Source organism: Photinus pyralis, unplaced genomic scaffold, assembly GCF_008802855.1.
Source record: "Photinus pyralis isolate 1611_PpyrPB1 unplaced genomic scaffold, Ppyr1.3 Ppyr1.4_LG7, whole genome shotgun sequence".
NCBI lineage: Eukaryota > Metazoa > Arthropoda > Insecta > Coleoptera > Lampyridae > Photinus > Photinus pyralis.
The window spans coordinates 8,144,291-8,166,620 of record NW_022170738.1 but is presented as its reverse complement, the minus strand read 5'-3'; the positions used below and the strand labels follow the sequence as shown (position 1 = coordinate 8,166,620).

Sequence of the window (22,330 nt, the reverse complement as noted above, 5' to 3'; positions counted from 1 at the left end):
AAACGTCATTCAGTTTTACACAAAATATGGTGAATGAAATTGTGCTAAATTCGGTGAAATTATCGTTTTTGTATTTTGTGAGACATTAAGATCGTGAAAAAATGGCGCATAAACGTTCCACTAAGAAATCCGCAACGTCAAAGAAGCCGGTCAAACAATTGAAGAATCGTCAACAAAATGGTAAGTAGATTGTGTATATTTATAAATTAAAATCACTGCCCTTGGGGAGGCATTGAATTATTAATTGTCTAAATATTGTAGCGTTAATTGGAAGCTATTTATTTGTTGATTTCAAATAGGTCTTGATTCCTTGACTCCTTTTGTGAGATGTTTATATATTCAAGTTTGTTATGAAGTGATTACTTAACCTAAATCTTATCAACAAAAACAATTTGTTTTGCAAAGCAGTGTAAATAATAATAATATGATTGATCTATTAAGTATTAGAAATAATGTAAATTCTAATATAAGGTGATGTCGAATTTAGGTCACAATACAAAACAGGCTCAATGTTTGTAACAACCATTGCATAGTACCTATCACAGTTTTAATTACGTGAATGCAATTACCATTACAATGAAATATTAATGTTTTACATTACAACATTAAAAAAAATGTTAATTTTTGCATCCATTTTCACTGAAATCATTGAATAAAATTAATTTTTTATTCAATGCTGAAATGGATTTTGTACAGAAAAACATTTGAGTGTATAGGCAACCCACCTTGCAGTAAAGTAATCTTGACCTGCGTCAACTAGAAATATTGAAGGTAGGTAGTTATACCTACTACAGATCTCCCATAATAATTGTTAAATGACATTCGATTATTAATGTATCATAGCCAAATATACTTCTTATTAATAAAAAAAAATGGCTGCATTTAATTTCTCATACAACATAATACACTGCCACCTAAGTAGTAGATATTATGTTAGTACAGCAATTGAACCAACTTTTTCAACAGCATTGCGGTCACCATTTGTTCCCAAGAGTAAATATTATTTTATTTTTGTTATTAAAAGAATAAAAAATATATTTAAAGAGTATCATATATTTTTAGTGCATTTTCTCGCGCATTTTTTAAGAATTAAAAAAAATGTGCTATTGTTTGTGTTTTGTCCGTCGGGACCCGTTTCTGCCGTTTCAAACTACTTCTAGGGGAATGAGTCCTGGAATTTTGGATTTTGTGCAGTAGGTAGCCAGACGGCCATCAAATTTCGCTGTCTAAAAGGGGGACCCCCCACGAATTATTTCCTGAGCTGCTGTTTTTGAAGGTAAAACGTGCATAACTTTTACATACGACAACCAATTGGTCTCAGATTTTGCATACGCATGCCTGTACTGTAGTGGTGCCAAGAAAATGGGGGGGGGGGCGATGACGCCACGGGTTCTACCCTTCATGGTATGAAAGGTCTCATCGAAATAAATTGGTTTGTACAAACTATAACTTTCCCGTGCGACTCTTTTTCGAGATCAGTGAGCGACGGGGCCTGAGGAGGAGGGAGGGGTTATAAATTAATTTTATCTCTCATTGTATTCTAATTAAAGGTCTCAACGAAAGGAATTAATTTCTACCAACCATAGCCCTCCTCCTCGACCTCTTATCCTGATCGGTTATATTCCCTTATACCTCAAGAACCCGAGAACGGATTGTCGGAAGAGGGTACTCACCAAGGGCGATTGAGACGTCTGCAAGAAATAAATCCATTGATGTCAAAACAAAAGCTATTTCAGTAAAAAAAATGCGCTTTATCTGCACAAGAGTTTTGTGCACAATTTATACTTCTTTTATTTGTTAAGATATTTAAAAGAAATTCGTATACATTGTGTCAATTTTATAAGTTTCACTGCGCTCGAGAAATAGAGAATTGAAAAAACTGTCATCCAGGCTGGGGGAAGTGGAACCACAATTTTTTTCACAGCGCCTCCACCCCACACCCAACCGGTTTCATTTTTCTGCTTTCCCACAAATTATTTGAATTTTTTTATTTGTCCAATTTTTTGTGCATTTAATTGCTTGTTAGTACTGCACTTTTTCAAAATTTAGGTATTAAATTGTATTTTTGTGTTTCATTCATTGTGTTTCAACAAGACAAATCAATTTTTTGTTTAGTAAAAAGGCCGAGAAAAAGCTATTGAAAAATAGTTGGATGATTAATTTTGCGCCACCGTGTATAATTTGATATTTTAGTCTCCTTCAGAGCGCTTGAGTATACGCCCCATTTCGATTTTGGAATTCACAATGGGGTTTGGTACTTCAGTAGATATAAAATAATACAAGTCCGCAAACGCTTTGTTACCGATTTACAGGGTGTTAAAATTTTAAGATTTTTCAAGTCTTTTCTTTATATCTCCTGCAGTTTTTGAGATATTTTGCTCAAATTTGAAATGTAAATTACGCTGAAGTGCTTACATCATTGGTCATGTCGATGGTAGTGAGAAAGAGTGGACTAGACATTTTACTCCGATTGTAGTGTTCAAAGATGGTGTAATCGCTTTTTAATTGGTGCAAATAATAAACTTCTAGTCAGCGGAGTAAACATTTTATTCCGATAGTAATCATAGTCATAAACTCTACTTAGACTTGATGGTAGAAACGACCATATTTTTTTTAAGAGAATTTATAGCAAACAAGGACAATTCTGATATTAGCACTACATTTTCAATTCCGTTTTCTAATGAGCACAATAGCATGAGATGAAATATCTACAACTTCAGGGGCTCTTTTACCTGCGCATGGGTTTTCGCACAGTGCGTAGGTAATTTATCTGTACTGTCGCCTACTGTACCGACTACTTACACTACATATTGAAAGGTATGTCCCCATTTGGGGAGCTATCAAGCCATATCAATAATTTTTGTGATAATTTGTGATTCAATGACCTCAGAAAATATTTTATTAATCTCCTAATTATTTTTAGAATATGTAACGGTTTTTTGTCCTAGCCAGACTTGATAATTATCCCCTTATAATTGATGAGTGCAATAATTATCAGTTTATTAGTGCCGGTTCCGGTAATGTTTTTTTTGTGATAGGTACGCGGATAGGTAATTAAATTTGTGAAAACCTGGGCATCGCTGATTTTGAAAATTTATTTCGATGAGAGCAATTTTGGAGATTTCGGCCGTAGGTAATTTATTTATCATCTCCAATTATCGACACGCGTCGCGGCACCTATCAGTCTCGTGCGTAGGTAAATTCATTTAAGTGAACGTGTTTCCCTAATTGTCGGTATAATTAAGTACCTATCTATAACAAAACAATTTACTAGTCTATTAAAACGTTTATCCATTTTTTATTGTACATTAATACTTACAACTTAAATAATAAGCTAAGTGGTATACGAAAAATTGTAATTCGAATCGGTGATTTTCTTTTGAAATGCATCATTCCTTCCATCCGAGGTTCAGATCTCAGTACTACTATTGCGAAAAGTGCCTCGGAAAGATTGTAGCGCAGAGTGCACAAGGGTGTAAAAAGAATTGGTTTGATCCTTCACAAGGAACATGCATTTGCAAAGATCTATTATTTAAGATCAATTACAAATGAGCAAATTTTAGTATTTCTACTGCTTACGTTATTGCAAAATTTCATCTTTCAACACTGTACCGGTTAAGATACAGCAAAGCATTTGCGAAAATGAATTTAAACTTTCTTCTAAAATGCCCAGGATGTGAACATTTTGTGACACCAAGACTTAGATGAGATATAGTTGTATTGTTATTATATTGTTTGTGTATAAATAAAAATATATAACCAAAACCGCAAACCAATTAGTGATATGCAAGAGAAACACCATAACCGCAAACTAATTAATTCGAACATTTCTGCATCGAGCGCCTTTTGACCAAGAAGTTCGTAGGCATTTTAGGTATCACTATTCTAAAAAATTACCAAAAGTTCAAACCTCTTCCTTATCGAAACTATGTTTTGTGATTGAAAACGAATTTGTAAGTAAGGAATTATGTCATAATTAGTTCTGTATATAGAAACACGAATTTATTGATTAATGAATTCGGCAATTCGAGATGTGTCTGTTGTGAGTTTACAAAAAATGTGGAATTTAATTATGACGTAATTTATTCCAAGATCATTAATTTCGGGTTAGCAAACACAAAATGTATTAAGACGTAATTAATTCTACGTTTACAATCCAATATTAAGGGGTTGCTGTTTAAAGAAACCGAGAAAGAAACCAAACCATGAGATCGCCTTATAGGAAAAAGACACAAGCACGTGCAGATCCCTTCTGGACCTTCTTACATGACTTAATATAAAGTCACGCGTAAAAAGGTCACATTTTCCATGCATTCATCGGTACTTCCCTAAAGGCCATAGCTATGTGTTCTATGTTTATTTTTATTAGAAGCATCTATGGTTAAAATGTCAAAGAAATGTCTCCATAAATGAGAAAGTTAGCATTGCACAATCTGCGCATGCGCACATCTGATTTTTACTATATGCAAAATGTTTGCCTCTACTAGAAGCATCTTTGGTTAACATTTTAAAGAAATATCTCCATAAATAAGAAAGTTGATATTGCGCAGTCTGCACATGCGCACATTAATCGTTAAGATTTTTCCTCGGATTTTTCTTAGCTCAGGTGCCAGAGCTATAAGCTATCGAATCGAAAGAATGAACTAAGTACATTGAAAACTGTAAGAGTAGTTTAGGCCTCAGACAGACAGACAGAGAAAGTATCTGCAATAGTGCACCTAACTTCGTTGGATAATGTGCTAAAAAGAGAAGTATAGAGGGGGTCAAATTCGCACATAAAAATCATTTTATATGGAAACCAAAAAAGGATAGAAGATAGACAACTTTCATTCTTGGTAACTTAGATAAAGAAAAGCGAAAAATTAAAGTATACACCATGTTTCAAAAGGAATACCAGAGGTTAAAGACTTCGTAAAGTTTTGATTTTTCGAGAATTAGACATTATACATCAAACGAAAGAGTAACGAGAGAAGAAAATTAGACCGACGTAGATGTTTATTGCTACTAATTAACGACGTGTCAGCGGAAATTCGATTCGTGTATTCTCATAAAAACTGAGACCTTTCCGCAACGATTGGAATACATACGAGGAGCGTTTTACGGAAGTGATATTCAAATTTCGCATGCTGATTAAATAGATATAGATACTGAGGTAGTACCTTCTAAAGTTACGTAAATATTAAACCTTCCTTAATTAATTATTGTTTATGATTTTTATTTAAATAACTTGAATCAAGTTCTTTAACGCTCTGCTTGCACGGTTCTGGGTATTTTCGATTAAAACTCGTGGAGCTCAGAGAACTGAAAAGGGAAAAGCAAAGCCTTATTTAAACGGTTCAAAAATGTTTTGGTGCTGTTTGGAACCGTGGTGCCTGTTTTACACCCAGGTAAAATAAAAAAATTATGAAATTTAGAAGAAATTATTAAAAAGAAACAAATTAGGAAGAGAAAAATTAAAATTTTAATTAATGTATAAAAAAGACAGAAATTCTTGCAATACATTAATCTAAAAAAAAGAAAAATGAAGAAAAGTGGCGGTGGAGGGGGAAATATACAAAATTTTAAAATCAAAAAAAGGAGTCATGTGAGCGAAAAAATTTTTATAAACACATGGATATCGACAAGGAATTTAGTAAGAATATACCGCTACATTGGAAAAAAAATCTATAACGCTCGATTTTATTTTCTAAACACATGGATCATTAAGGAAACTATACTAATATTTTTAAAAAAGAGTAACCGAAAAAGAAGACCTAAATTTGGAGAATAACTGAAGATTCCATAGATACATTAACTTCAGAAAAGAATTCATACTAGGCATCTCAGTAGATATGAAGAGTGCTTTTGATAATACCTAGTGTCCTATGGTTTTAACGAGCTGAAAAAGTAAACTGCAAAATATATATTTTGAACAATATAAAGTAAAAGCATGGAAGCCGACCTTTCTCATTTTTTTCTTTTATTGCAGACATCTTGGGAAACGAAGGGCACATTAGTTTCAATGGAGGCCGCCCGCGGCGTCTTGGTTGGCGTCGAGTTGTTAGCGGAGGCCCGCACCATGGCGGGACTTGTTCTTCAATAAAGACATTTGAATATGCTAACACTAGAACATAACCCTGACGATACATAATCAAAAGTACCAAAGCAGTGACATTACATTTAATATTTCATGCAATCGGTTCATAAATGGCTTCGTGGGAGATCGAAGGCACTTCAACCTATTTTTGTGTGGCAGATCAGTATTCTATTACCTACCCAGGTTTGACTCCACCATCCGTAAGATCTTGTCGGGGAGCAACCACATTTTGTTGTGTGTACCTACTAATGACACTAAAAACCTACCACAAAATAGTACTCAATTTTGGGAACACTTCTCATAGATCGAGCTTGTATTGGCGACACGAGGAAGAGAGACCGCTGTAGGAAACAGCGTGACAAAATTCGCAGCGGCTTGAAGTCGATTACCCCTCGAAGACTGGCACCTTGCAAAAGGTGATTTATTTCGCCCCTAGCAAAAAAAAAAAAATTCCGTCGCGGAGTTGTGCGCGTTTAAAAGATGTTTCCGACGACACCAATTTGAAAACAATCGGGCCAAAACTAGAAGATCGGAAAAAACTGAAAAACCACTCCCGGGGGTGGCGCCCAGATATCGCCGACCCCACATCATGTAGTCCTGTCCCCGTTAGTTCAAGGAGTCGACGAAAAATAAATTACCCTTGAACTTCGGGTCGAAACCGTCTGAGCTCAAAAGGGCGCGTTCTGCAAATCTGTGACAACACAAACAAACAAGTAAACGGGTAGTGAATCGCGCTGCACATAAAATATTGCGATATAGAAATTCTAACGTCGGGAGGCAATCGGATATAAAAACTAGTTAATACTCACAAAGAATCAATAATTCGAATGACTTTACACTAGCAAAAGTTATTTCTATTGATCTAAGGCCTAAGCAATTCAAAACATAAACAAGATAATATGAGCAAATCCTGAAAACCTGTTTTGTAACAATTTAAAAAGAAGCACGAATTGGTATTTTGGCAAGATGATCTTAAACCAAAAATAAAACGACTTGCTAGCAAAAACTGGGGTGCCGATGAGAGTTTATTCATAGGTGTATCTTAATCAACCCAGCTGCGAATCGATAGGGGTGCTGTACCAGCGTTCAGAAATTGATGTTCAAATATCTTTAATTATTTTTGTATTCAGTGGCAAACTCGAGTCTACGGATATTTTACGCAGACAGTAGCTACTGTTTCAAAATGTCATTGGTAATTCTTTTTGGATTAGCTGAATTGGTTAAAGTTATGTTACAACTGCTAATGTGACTTTTATAGGCGGTAAATTGTGTGTGCGCTTTACTGATTACAATCCACACTTTTGCGTGTTCGCCAATTAGAACAAATGCGATAATAATTGTTAAAATCAACACTTTATTCTAAGAATTATTGGTTGCCATGCAAGGTGCTAAGTACACGTGGCTCTTTATTTTGTTGTGAACCGTAAACGGACTAAGGTAGAATAGATTAAGGAATTGCAATTCGTTTTTACCTACATTTTAAGTTGCACTATCAAATATCGATTTTTATTTGAATTTTCTACAAATTGGCGTTTCGAATTGTTTTTTCCCTGAATTTTTTCGACAAAGTACCAAAAAGGGTGTGGAAGAGATCTTAGTCTGTGCCTGAATTCAAAACTTATCTGGCGACGCGATTTCGTTTCTCTAAAAACTCTCAAATTTTGAGGATGAAGCTTATTATAGCGAAATCGCTAAAGTTAAGGGTATAATATGTTACATAACAAGGGTGTGAAACGAAACCCGATCCGTGGCGGGTCTTGTGCGTGATTAGATGGGTTCAGCAGCGCGTCGATGGGTCGAAAATCCCGTACTGCTAGGTGCACGGCTAGCATGTGTTCCGTAGTAACCTCTAGCTTTGCCTCTAGGGACGATGTAAATCAATACTCATGCACCAAGATCGTTGGGAAATAGACCAAGTGCATTATTTTGATGTCCAAGACATAAATTTAATTCATTTATGGAGACCACATGGATTTTGCTCAAAGTTGTTATTCTTGCACGAAGATCGCTCAGAAAAAGACTCGAGGGCCCCATATACGGAACGATCCGTCGTCAAGATCGATCTGAAGCGATATCCAGAGTTGGACTGGGTCACCTGGGTCACTGAATTAAACTGGGTCTCTGGGTCACGTCATACTCTTTTCAGTTAGACCCAGTTTGACCCAGTGACCCAACTTGACCCAGTTTGACCCAGTGCCCAGTTTGACCCAGCGACCCAATTTCACCCGGGGACACAATTCGACCCAGTAACCTAGTTTGATCGAATAACGCAGTTAAGTCAGTGCCCTCGGTTCAAGTGTACAGATTATGAAATAAATGAAATGCTGGTTTGTTGAAAATAATACTCGATTGCTTGACAACTGCCATTTCTGTGATGTTTGCTTTAATACTGCCGTAAAAAACTTTCCATGTCCCGAATTGTATTAGAATAATGTTATTTGTAAACAGTTCCCTCCTTCATTTCTTTGTTTCAGGGCTTACCAGTTTGCTTACAGGTGTTCATTCACATTTAATTTTCTTCTACTAGTTAGCTTAATCCAAATAAATCTTTTCTCTAAATACTTTCATTGACTACAAACTATAAACAAATGCATTTGATTTTTTTAGGTATTAGTTCTCTTGAATGAAATTGGGCTACGTGCTTGTTGGCGAATATTATTGAGGAAGTTTTTTTTTTAAATTAAAAGTTACTTGAAATTGTTTTGGATGATACCTAACAAGAATTTAATTACTGGGTCACCGGGTCAAGATGGGTCACTAAGTAAAGCTGGGTCACCGGGTCAAGCTGGGTCACCGGGTCAAGCTGGGTCACCGGGTCAAGCTGGGTCACCGGGTCAAAACTAACTGGGTCACCGGGTCACTGGGTCACTCTATGCTTGACCCAGTCCAACTCTGGCGATATCATGACGATAGATCGGCCAAAGCTTACCACTCACACACGAAACGATTGGTCGTTACGATCGATGGCTTACATGTTTTTAAAACTGAACCATCGTGATTAAATAATTTAATAAGTCATACGTGCCCTGTCGAATCGTTGATCGCAATGAGCCATACACTGTCGATTCATCGTTACGATATTCACGATTGCATGCGTTTTTGTTGCGATGCCCGATATCCCATTAGATGAAGTAAATCGTTAACGATCTTGACATACACTATCGATTCGTCGTTTCGATCGGTCTGAAACGACGGATCGGACAGATCGATCGTACCGTGTATGGGGCCTTTAATAGCATTATCTCAATGCCCAAGGCATGAATTTGATGCATTTTTGTTGGCTACATGTATTTAGCAAGGTTAAAAAATAAATGTGTAAACAAATATAGCAAATGAGCTCCTGGGTATGGCTATAGCTTGGGATTGCGTATTGTATAGCTAAAGCTATGCTTATTTTGAATTTCATCCAATTCGGTTCATAACTAACGTAAATGTCAAAAGGGCCTTCCTTATTTTTAACCTACATTGCCAATTCACGAACTTCACGAATCCACCTGCAAAATTTCTGGTAATCGATCCATTCATTTTCGAGATATATTGCCAACGGACAGTCGGACAGACACCGCAAAATTAATAAATGGTCGTTAAAAATGTAATGTTAATACTGGGGATCTTTCGATATTCCGTTGTATTGCTGTATTTTTTCCAAATTTTGCTATTATCAGCACTCAATGTTTGTCATCACGCCAAATCTCCTCCGTAACATTCGAGACAAAAGCCAATTCCCATTGGGATTTCACACCAATAATTATTCGAAATTGTCATATTTCATCAACATAATCATATAGCCATTACGAGAACAATAGAAAATTTTTTGGTCACTTATATAACGCCGGGAAAAGCACCAAACACCCAGTATTATCATTTCTTTTAATTTGGTTTTGTCAAATGCGTTCTAATCAAATACGACATTTTTTTTAAATACGAATTATTTCTAGTTTGTGTGTAATCATGGAAAAATACATGTTTGTTAATGATTTTTAAATGTTTAATTTACGCCAATGATAATAAGTACGGTAAATCTCTTTGAGCAACATCATTACAATATTTGAAACCCATCGTTGTGAAGCCTTTTACGTTTCGTTAACACGTAAAACTTACACAGGGAAATATGATAAAAAAGGTTTTTCTTCCAATAATCCTTTCCTTGTTGGTAGAGCACGCGATATCTGTAATGTTACTCACTTCCCGTGTTTCTTTTTTAGTTTTTTAACACAATATACTAAAATATTTCGTTTATGCATTGTAATCTAGGTTTCGCTGAAATTAATGGTTTTTTAAAGTTCAAACACGAATATCTCGTTCCGAAAGAGGGTACTCACAATGTGAATGTTGCGGCAGAAACTTTTTAAAAGTTTAAGAAGAAATATTTTTTAAATGGCTGCACTTCCGGAAATACCCGAAGTAGATAGTAACTTCGATATTTTAAATGGCAACCCCTATTTTTTATTGCATTTTTTATTCTACGTGAAATTTCAGTTTTCTGGTTTTTAAGTTATTTTGACTTTAAGAAAAAAAAATGGCGAATGCAGATGGTACCTTGATAATTGATTACTTGAAACCGGTTGTAGTGATGGCAACCCATTTTTATCTGTTCATATAGAATGAATAGGGCTTTCTTTTAGTGTACTTAAAAAAATTAAGTTGCGTACAACCGCACCTATGAAGATCCAAATTTAAGAAACTTCAAAGACTGAAAACTGAAAAACTGAAAATTCGATTGTTATAAAATCATAGTGAGTTTTTAGTCTTTGAAGTTTCATAACTATTCATTCTATATGCACTTATAAAAATAGGTTGCCGTGACTACAACCGTTTTCAAGTAATCAATTATCAAAGTACCATCTGCATACGCCATTTTTTTTGTTAAAGTCAAAATAACTTAAAAACCATAAATGGTAGATATCGGATATGTGGGTATCGAAAGAACTGAAATTTCACGAAGAATCCAAAAATGCAATAAAAAATAGGGATGTGGCATTTAAAATGACGAAGTTACGGCCATTTTGAAAATATTTTACATCGATTCGGCCTTTAGAGTAACTCCTAAGTACAAATTTTTAAAAACCTACCTGATTACTTTCCAGGAAACGTTTAACTAAAGCTCCCAAAAAAACACCACACTCTGTATAACTACAGGGATATACAGGGTGCAACAAATAAGTACAAAAATCTATTTTGAGGGGGTGGGGTGTTATAACTGTTTGCGTTTGGTAACACCAAAGAGTATACAACGATATACTCTTTGGTAACACCTAGGTCCTAGGACAGAAGTAAGGACTTTGATATAGGTTTTTAATTAGTAAACATAACGAGAGGTCTTATTTCATGTTGAGTAATGCGGAAGCGATCAAAACACACCCCTGTAATCTCACTTTCCGCGAACTGTTCTTTACTTTCTAATTATTTCATCTATACAACAATTCGAAAGTTATTTAGACGTCATAATTTAGGGCTAAGTATAGTAGTTATGAGTCATAATTTATAGAATGCGCCCACGTTGTGCTAATCGCGTGGGCGAGTAGGTATATATTTACCTGATAACATTGAACGGCGCATTATTTTCTTTTTTTTACGAGGTTGACTCATTAACGTAAGTAAAACTAATTGCCTATTAATTAAACCTGAATCTCTTCCGAGTTGTTTTCGTTCTACATTTTTTGTCTGAATGTAATCAACAGTATAAAAGAATAGGGAATGGGAACAAGGGTTATTATGCGTATATTGAACTGTACTCTATCAGAGAACACTTACGTCATCTTAACATAAAAATACGTATATGGGGGATAAATTTAAAAACGTTTATCTAAATCGTTCACTTTTATTACTCTTCTCAGGTTCTCCTCGGTCTCTGAAAGGTATTGTCCCTTTTGTTCGCTTTGTATCAAGTCGGGATCTCTTTCAAGTTTCACGCAAAATGGGAAAGACTTCCAATTTAATTTTTACTGTTGCAACAATACATCAGAAAATTAAAAAATATATATACATATCTTCATATAATAATAACCCTAAAGGTTAACTTGAAGGTTAAAAAGGCTTGTTATGCTATTGCAATGAATATTAAGTTATTGTTGTTTTTCGAAGCGCACATACAAAACGCATACAGATCTTTGTACCTTCCCCACAACGCAAAAATTATACTTTTATCACTTTAGCACCTCTCATTTTCAATTGTTCATTTGCATTTTATTTAAATTCTTTTACATAATTGCCCTAGAAACCCAGCATCTTTTATTGCGCTGACTAATATTAAAACAAACATTTTGTTTGCTCAAATTCAGGTAACTGGCAGCAGAGGATTCGAAAATGATAGATACATCCAGTGATATTCATGTAGAAGTAGACATAGGGATTTCCTAAATAAATTTCCTATGTCTACTTTTATGTGATAAGTCTTCTGACAGACGCCTCATTTTATGCAACCAAAATGACATCTTAAAACAAATAAAGATCTGGCTGTCATACTAATTATTAATTTGAATATTGGCATTTTAGAAAACATTACAATTTCAAAAAACTGCACTTTTGTAAACACAGCAGAATAATTTACAAATTACGACTGCTATTATTTTATAATGCGAGTTATAATGGATCGTGTTTCATTTCTTTAATTTTCCAAGACCTACCTAAAAGTGTAGGGTGATTTTCTTTCGCGCCATCGACAAATACCGATAATACGCAAAAAGTATTAATTTAAGATACAATTTAAGCATTTTAATTAATTAATTAATTAATCTCATTTTCCCAATATTTGAGGCTAGGAGCGAGATTTTGAAAAACGGTTTACACTGGCCTCTTTGGATGTTATTTGGCTACTTTTTCATAAAGAAAAAGTCATATCATTCCATTTGATTTTTTTAGGGTTTTGGGTCATAGTGTTCAAGTAGAACTTGAAAGTATTTTCCAGCGATTCTCATGGACCGATTTACCCAATAATCTTTTTACCCCTTAAGTCATATGACGAATCGTTTCTCCGAGATATGCCGAGGGAACAGTCTTAATTGGGTCAGCGCGGTACTTCACCTGTTCGATGCATACTTTTCTCCTAATAATTAGCGGACTAGGTATGAGTTCATGACACGACACACCTGATTTACCTCCTCCCCTCCTGCAACCCCTGTCCAGTTTCACCTTATTGTAAAGATAATTAAAAAATCACATCCCCATAAGTCTTTTTCAATTACCTTTAAAATAGGGCGAAACTCGACAAGGGTTTAAACATTTTAGCTTTATCACCCCCTAAAAACCTGTCCAGTGCGTGAAAGAACCATCTAAATTGTAGTTTTTGTATTGATCCCGAAGTGTTCAGATTTTTTTCTCCAGTGTTTGAAAATTAGCTCCGTCCGGGACATTTGCGCCCGCCCGATGAATAGTCATGAGTGAGTTTTCAGTACCTACTTGATATTTGACCGATAATGCGGCCCCTGTTAGTTAACGCAAATCCGTCTTTAGAAACACAAGGTGTTTATTTCAATATTGGATTACTAAGCATGATACGCCATTTATTGATCTCAGACGCAGTGCCATAGTAACGTCAAAATAATTTCAGTGCACAGCAATAAGAAATATTACGAGCTCATAAGCGACCAAATTACTCCTCTATTTCTATTGTATTCACATTTAGTGCCATACGATAAACAGACGAATTGTCCGTTAAATTATGACGACTGACTAGTCTACTACCTAAAAAGTGAAGACAATTTGTATATTGCAATCAATTTGCGACCAGTTAAAAATTTGTGGAGAAGATGACACCAAAACAGCTGTGTAATGTTGGGTCGGTAATTAACTGATACAGAACGCATTACCAACCATTAGAAATGCCACAAATCGCACCCATGAGGTCACGTACTCGCTTTAATGACACTAATTCTCATTGACCGGCCTTCTTAAGCGTAAACAAATCGACCCCTTCTTTTACACCCTTAAACGGTGCACTACCGACTAATTTATTTGACCAAAATACAAATTTTCGCAATCTCGAGGTAATTATAATTAGCATGCGTGTGCTTTGTGCGTATCAAAATGGGTGATAGCAACAGTTCAGATACCCCAAATGAAATTTTGGAAGCTGCAAGCGTTGCGACCCTAAGTCATATATGATATAAGAGCAGGCGCTTGAGAGTAAAAGTACAATCGCAGCTTCCTCCGTTGCACAAGATTTTAATAATGTCAAATGCAATAGGTCCTTCGTAACTGTGGCTTCCAAGACCTTATAGTTAACATGATGTACAATTATTAGAAATCTGATTACCTACATTGATGGTAGGTATAGGTAGCTACTTGTATTCTCGGTTAATTGCTGGTGATTCTTCGTATAATAATGTAAGCAATAACATCTTCCTCTTGTTTTGGTTCTACACTTCAAAAAGGTCTGCAAGCAGCAAAGATTGAAACGTCAAACTATAATTTTAAACGTGAACATTGTGATTATGCAAAATAGTGTGAAACATTCCTACAAGTCCGAAAATGAAAAAATCGCACGTGGATGGCCCAATCCTTGATGGGGCGAGACCAGATAGACGCGTTGTATCAAACAGATTACCTGATAGCCTAAAAATAGTTTTTTAGGCTATCATCACAAAAACGTTGATTTTATGGTCGCTTTTGCGGCCATAAAGTTTCACTTTATTGTACGCTTCTGTCAAACTTTACTTTATTGTACACATCTGTCAAACTGTACTTATTTGAAACTGATGTGTGAGAAACAGTCTGTTTGATACAAATCCTCTATCTGGTCTAGCCCCATCAAGGATCGGGCTATCCACGTGCGTTTTTTCATTTTCGGACCAAAACAATGAGGAAGATGTTATTGCTTACATTATTATACGAAGAATCACGAGCAATTAACCGAGAACACGAGTATACCTACCACCAAAGTAGGTAATCAGGTTTCTAATAATTGTACAGCATGTTAACTATTAGGTCTTGGAAGCCACAGTTACGAAGGACGTATTGCATTTGACATTATTAAAATCTTAGTCGACGGAGGAAGTTGCGATTGTACTTTTACTCTCAAACGCCCGCTCTATCATATATGACTTAGGGTCACAACGCTTGCAGCTTCAAAAATTTCATTTGGGGTATCTGAACTGTCGCTATCACCCATTTTGATACGCACAAAACACACGCAAAGATGCTAATTATAATTTATTACATATGACAGGAATTGCTTTGTTTTTAATTGTCTATGATAACTATGATTTTCAGAAAAAATATGTTTATGAACAAATTTTTGAATTCTTTTTTGATGATCGCCTAAAAAATGTTGTGTGCACCTTGGCCAAAAGTGATTTATTAGGCCTCATGTGAATTGCGGCCTCGGCCACCGCCTCGGCCGCAAACTGCAGCTTCGGCCAAAAAAGGTCACTTTTACGGCCTTGGTACACAATAGTTATTTGTGTACCAAGGCCGTAAAAGTGATCTTTTTTGGCCGAAGCTGCTGTTTGTGGCCGAGGCGGTAGCCGAGGCCGCAATTCAGATGAGGCCTAACAAATCACTTTTGGCCAAGGTGCACACAACATTTTTTAGGCGATCATCAAAAAAGAATTCAAAAATTTGCTCATAAACATATTTTTTCTGAAAAAATCATAGTTATCTTAGACAATTAAAAACAAAGCAATTCCTGTCGTATGTAATAAATTATAATTAGCATCTTTGCGTGTGTTTTGTGCGTATCAAAATGGGTGATAGCGACAGTTCAGGATGAAATTTTGGAAGCTGCAAGCGTTGCGACCCTAAGCCATATATGATATAAGAGCAGGCGTTTGAGAGTAAAAGTACAATCGCAACTTCCTCCGTTGCACAAGATTTTAATAATGTCAAATGCAATAGGTACTTCGTAACTGGGGCTTCCAAGACCTTATAGTTAACATGCTGTACAATTATTAGAAACCTGATTACCTACTTTGATGGCAGGTATAGGTAACTACTTGTGTTCTCGGTTAATTGCTGGTGATTCTTCGCATAATAATGTAAGCAATAACATCTTCCTCATGTTTTGGTTCTACACTTCAAAAAGGTCTGCAAGCAGCAAAGATTGAAACGTCAAACTATAATTTTAAATGTGAACATTGTGATTATGCAAAATAGTGTGAAACATTCCTACAAGTCCGAAAATGAAAAAAACGCACGTGGATGGCCCAATCCTTGATGGGGCTTGACCAGATAGAGGCTTTGTATTAAACAGATTACCATTTCTCACACATCAGTTTCAAATAAGTACAGTTTGACAGATGTGTACAATAAAGTAAAGTTTGACAGAAGCGTACAATAAAGTTAAACTTTATGGCCGCAAAAGCGTCCACAAAATCAACGTTTTTGTGAAGATAGCCTAAAAATAACTATTATTCCGAGGTTTATTCATTCATAAAAGTAAGAAAAAAAATTCTTGAAAATTTTACAATTCTTTCCAGAATCTACTATGTACATAATCGTATAATCCAAGTGAGACAGAGACAACTTGTTTGAGTATACCTTTTATCTGCTGTTGTTTAATTTAGTAATTTTCTCAGAAAACCTTCAAGAAATAACAAAAAGTTGTTTTGATATAGTACAGTCAAGGTTGGTTATTCCAGACCGTGATAAAGTTAATCAGTAGCAATAATAGTTGTATCAATTCCTGTAGTGCGTGACTAGGCGAATACCATGTAGGTACCCAGAATTCATCTAAACATGGAAAGTGGATGAAGACAGAAGATCGCCATAATAAATTGCAATTTGCAAAAGTTCTTCTTCTACAACGCATCCTTGAATACAAATTAATACCCAATTCATTAGCAGTTAATTGACTTTAAAGTAACACAAATTAGCAAGTATTGCTTTATTAGTACCTTAAATAATTTTTGAAAATTGTACTCAATGCCAGGAATCATTCTATTCTTTCTTGAGTGCCATGGCAACCCTCTACGAGTTCAAGATCGATTCTCTCTCTGATGACCCTAACCTACTTCGACGATTTTTGGCTCGATTCTGATAAACTATCTTGTTCGTAGGGTGTTAACAGACAGAGAGACAAACATGATAAAATCGATAACAGATTAGAATACTTATTGGATGACGGGTCTCTATTTCTAATTTGGTGTGGCTTGAAGTATAAATTTGATACCATCAGATTACCATTAAAATCAACGACACGGTACTACCCGCGAAGCACTGCGTTAAAAACTTAGGATTGCAAATGGACTGTGATTTACGATTTAAGCAATATATGACTGATATTAGTGTCAAGAGCATTTGCTAATCATAAGCTAATTTACTACAATAGACATTTATTATACCGGCATTTAAAAGTGCTTTTATGCGAAACGCTTGTCTTATCACAGTTTAATTATGGCGATATGGTCTTAGGTCCTTGCCTTGATAGTTTTAATGTTGACAGAACACAAAAAATGAAAAAAGATCTTCGCCTTAAAGCGAGTAACTACTAAAATAGCATTGCACAGTCTGCGCATGCGCACAGCTGATGTTTAAAATATGCGGATAGTTTGTCTTTACTAGAAGAATCTTTGATCAAAATTTCAAAAAAATATCTATAAATAAGAAAGTTGGCATTGCAATTTTCAGAACATGCAATATGCGTGTCTTTACTAAAAGCGTCTGTGGTTAAAATTTCAAAAAATATCTATAAATAAAAAAGTTAACATTGCACAGTTTGAATTTTCAAGATTTTTCTTAGTCCAGGGGCCAGAATGCAAAAAGAACGAAGTAAATATCTTAAAATCTGTAGCAGGACGAGCAGAATTACAAAATGCGCTAAAAATGCATATTTATCCCTTCAAATCGAACTTAATTTTTCCAATTGATGCACACAAAACGAACACACTTGAAATTTTTAAACTAATGCCAAATAACACATAAGGCCCCTTTCTCCATCCGTTCGTCCGAGGCCTTAATTACTCCTACAGTTTTTAAGATATGTAGTTCGTTCTTTTCGCTAATAGCTCTGGCACTCAACCAAGAAAAATCTTGACGATTAATGTACGCATGCGCAGACTGTGCAATGTCAACTTTCTTATTATAGAGATATTTTTTGAAATTTTCGTCAAAGATTGTAGTAAAGGACAAACATATCGCATATCTGAAACATGAGGTGTTTGCCTGCACAGACTGCGCAATGCTAAGTAGGGGTGGGCGATATTGCGTTTTAAGTATCGATATTCGATACTCTATTGAAATCAATATATCAAATATCGATATATCGCATATCGATATATGGAATATCGTTCGTCAATATCGACATCGAAATATCGAATAGCGATGTGTAGAACTTCGATATCATTTATAATTATAACTATTAAGCAGATAAACAAAGATAATACACTGCTATATTGTGTCGATATCGTGGATGGTTAAATTAGTTAATTAGACACCATCACATCACAGGCGTTAAACAAGGGTTTGATTTGACCACAGACGCAATTTTTGTAATGTTTTTTTTAACTTGTTCCATTCTTATGTAAAGAATAACTGCAAAAATGAAAATGTGGCAAAACGTATATCGGTACTCGATATTTATTATGCAACATCAGCATATCGAAGTTCTACACATCGCTATGCGATATTTCGATGTCGATATTATATCGATATTCGATATGTCGATATATCGATCGTCGATGTTTTGCCATATCGTCTTATCGATATTAGGAAAATATCGATATATCGCCCACCCCTAGCTAAGTTTTCTATTTATAAGGAGATGTATGCCATAAATTATTTCTTTTGTATACATAAATAATCCGTTACAAGACCTTTCAGGAAGTAACTGATTAATTCATGGCAAATGCGCTCGAGATAGTCACCTTAAAGCGAAAACCTTTCTGCCATTTTTAGCGCATTTCCACAAAAATTTAAAAAAAAATGCGCTATTGTGGCCACTTTGTCCGTCCGTCCGCTCGTTTTGCGACGCTACTAGTTCTTTATCTTAAGAGCTATTGTTCTATTTTTTTCGCTATTTGGTTCGTTATGGTGTCGAGGCTTGCACCAAGGAAGGAATTTTTTCTGCGTTTATTGCTAAAAAAGTTATTGTAAAAAAAACCAACAAACCGTTTTTTACATGTTCCATAATTTTACACTTTTGCCGTTTATTAACCATCCTAGAGATCATTTATAATATTGTATTGTTGTCTGTCCTCTGTCTGTTGGTCTGTCCGTCTGTTCCTTTGCCTGCCTGTCCCTCTATCCGTCCGTGTGAACGATAATTTTGTTTAGAAATGTCCGATCGCTTTTACATCTCCGTTAGTTATGAACTGAATTGTATGAAATTCAATATGGGCATAGCCTTAGCCATATAATACGCAATGCCAAAAGTTGAGTCGAATCGATTCAAAATTCAGTGCCCTTTTCGCATCTCGACCATTTATAAACCGAATTGCAAACTTTTTTTCTTATAAAAGTATTTGAATGAAATTTGATACATAGGCACTTGGAATAAAGGAAAATCTAACGCCAGTTTCAAAATTTGTTTTTGCTCATGCGCAGTGCCAACTTTTTTTATTTATGTAAGAATTTACACGAAATTTGATACATAGGCACTTGGAATAAAGGAAAATCAAACGCCAGTTTCAAAATTTGTTTTTGCGCATGCACAGTGCCACCTTTTTTATTTATGGGAGAATTTAAATGAAATTTGATACATAGGTGCTTGGAATAAAGGAAAATTTAGCGCCAGTTTAAAAATTTTATTTTACCCATGCGCAGTGCCAACTTTTTTTATCTATGGAAGCATTTAAGTGAAATTTGATACTTTGGCGCTTGGAACAAAGGAAAATCTAACATTAGTTTCCAAATTTAGGTTTGCGCATGCGCAGTTCCAATTTTCTTATTTAGAAAAGCATTGAAATGAAATTCTTCTTATAAACTGAAATTGAAATAGCATGTCAAAAATGGATTGCTCATGTGCAACGCTATCTTTCATATTTGTGGCCGGATTTTTACGATTTTAACAGAAGTTGCATTTTACAAATGGGAAATGAATGCAAGTGGAAATGCGCTTTATGTAAATCGTTTACGATTACTTTTTAACTTGTTTATTTTGCGAACTCATTTAAGATGCAGACCTTAACTATCGAATGCCGAAAATAGAATTAAAGATGTATACTTCTTCGAGTTACCATGGTACCGTTCCCGGATGGATAGACAGACAGAAAATGTAATTTGACCCCAAAACTTTTCGCCTCTCAACAATGAATTTCGACTGTATATATGTATATATATAATCGAGTATATAATTCAGTAACTAGTGGTAATTATAATTCAAGTTGAATATGTCTTCTTTTATCTAAGAATGTAGAAGGCTCTCTAGAAGTGAGCTCCCAGTAACGGTAGCTCCTTTGCAATTTTAAATTTTTTAAATTCGTATTTCATTTAAGTATAGGAAAATTTATATACAGTGTGTCCCAGGTAGAACGCACCATAGGGAAACGGCAATGTGTTTTTTCGCGAAGGATCGTCGAGGCCTTTGAAATTCGCTTTTAACTTACTACTCCAATCTCTTTCTAGCACCAGGCAAACGCAATAACCTACGTTGATCGCTAACTTCAAATACATATCAAAGGCCTCGTGGATCCTTCTCAAAAAATTATTAATGAAAAACGGGAAATAAAAATTTAAAAAAATAAGGAGTCAGAAAGTAGGGTAGTAGTTGATAGAAAACTGTTCCTTTTGTTGAGACCTAAAGAAAAACAGCGATTCCAGTGATATCTATAAGTTACTTTAATTGTGTTTGAATTGTCTAACGTGGTCTCTTAAATACCTATCTTCACGAATTTGCAGCATATTTTTATTTAACGTAATTATAATACCTTTTACAGGAAAGGGAAAATGCGTCGAGTCCTGTGTTAAGAAAAAGATGACAAAACAATAGAAGGAATTCAAAACAAACCAATTTTCAATTATATACCAATAAAAAATTTACAGTGTATTCCTTCAAACAATTTTCGATCAAATGGTCTGGACCGTTTTTTAGCACATTTTTCCAAAGAAGAGTAGTTATTGCGGATATTTTTTCCGGTCGTCCGTATCTCTTAACTATTTCGTACTGGAGTGCTATTACTTTGTGACATTTTTGTAAAAGACATGTCCCGACAGTCCCTCCATATATCCATGTCTTCGGCCTTACTTAAAGTTTTAAATTTTGGTAAATGTTTCCTAGTAATGACTTCCACACTAAAAATATTTCAGTTGGTCCAACTATTCATCTCTTCTTGTCTTCGAAGCAATCGTGTTACATTTCTTGAGAAGGGTATTATTATCGTAGTCTTGTGCGACAACAATTTCTGTTAGGTCGTTCCACCACCTGCCAACGTCCCCACCTATTTTTGACTGGAAAGTTGTTGGACGGAAATATTGAAAATATAATTTCGGACTTTCATTAAATTAATGAACAAAATAAAACTAAGAAGACAACATTTATTTAAACATAAAGGAACTGCCCTTATACCAAGGGTTGCTTAAATACACAGATATAAAAATCAATCACATAAGATAATTCTTTATACAAATTTACGTTGAATGTAGGTGTAGATATAGTGAGTTTTTTTTTAAATGCGAACATAGGAGTTTGCATGCAATGTAATTTCCCTATGTTCGATTTTAAAAAAAAACACATCAATCTATGAGGTGTGCGCGGTTCACATTCCCAAATCGCGCAACTTGTGTGACTATGAACAGCAACTCTATAGTCTTTATGATGAAGAGCACTCGGTAAGATTTTTTTAAAGAAGCCATGTGAGGTCATAGCAACTTTAGGATACATTTTTCTTAAACTTACGATAACTTGATCTCACAGGCCACGCACTGACACCACAACTCATTGTGAACCAACCTTCACTTATTTGTAGGTCATGTGCACCTGGTATTCTAATAATTTGATCTATTCAATACATAAATGAAGAAAATAAGAAAATAAATACCGAAAACAATTACAATAAATGTTCGAAGTGTCCTTCTTGACTTTCTAAGCAATAACCTTACCGATTTCTTAATTAAATTGGACGGCGGTATTTTTAAAAATGTGACAGCTGTCAATTGTATCTACTACTCATTTGAACTACTCAATAGATTGATGTGTTTTTTTTTAAAATCGAACATAGGGAAATTACATTGCATGCAAACTCCTATGTTCTCATTTAAAAAAAATTCACTGTATGTTGATGAATTATGTTAATAGTTTTTATTCAAATTAATTCAGAAATTTGATTTAATTTTGTCCGATCATCTCATATAAAATGACAAAAATTTCGGAACTTTGTCCCG

General features: G+C 35.0%; 1 protein-coding gene across 3 annotated transcripts in view; it reads left to right on the top strand.

Annotated features, from left to right (window-relative positions):
- Nucleotides 1–22,330, top strand: part of LOC116176792 (nuclear factor of activated T-cells 5-like) — a 90,022-nt gene continuing 67,692 nt past the window's right edge. For all 3 annotated transcript variants that reach the window (XM_031495554.1, XM_031495552.1, XM_031495551.1), the window contains exon 1: nucleotides 1–180. In XM_031495554.1, coding sequence (XP_031351414.1) covers nucleotides 102–180 — 79 coding nt within the window. In that variant the 5' untranslated portion in view covers nucleotides 1–101. The remainder of the gene's footprint in view (nucleotides 181–22,330) is intronic.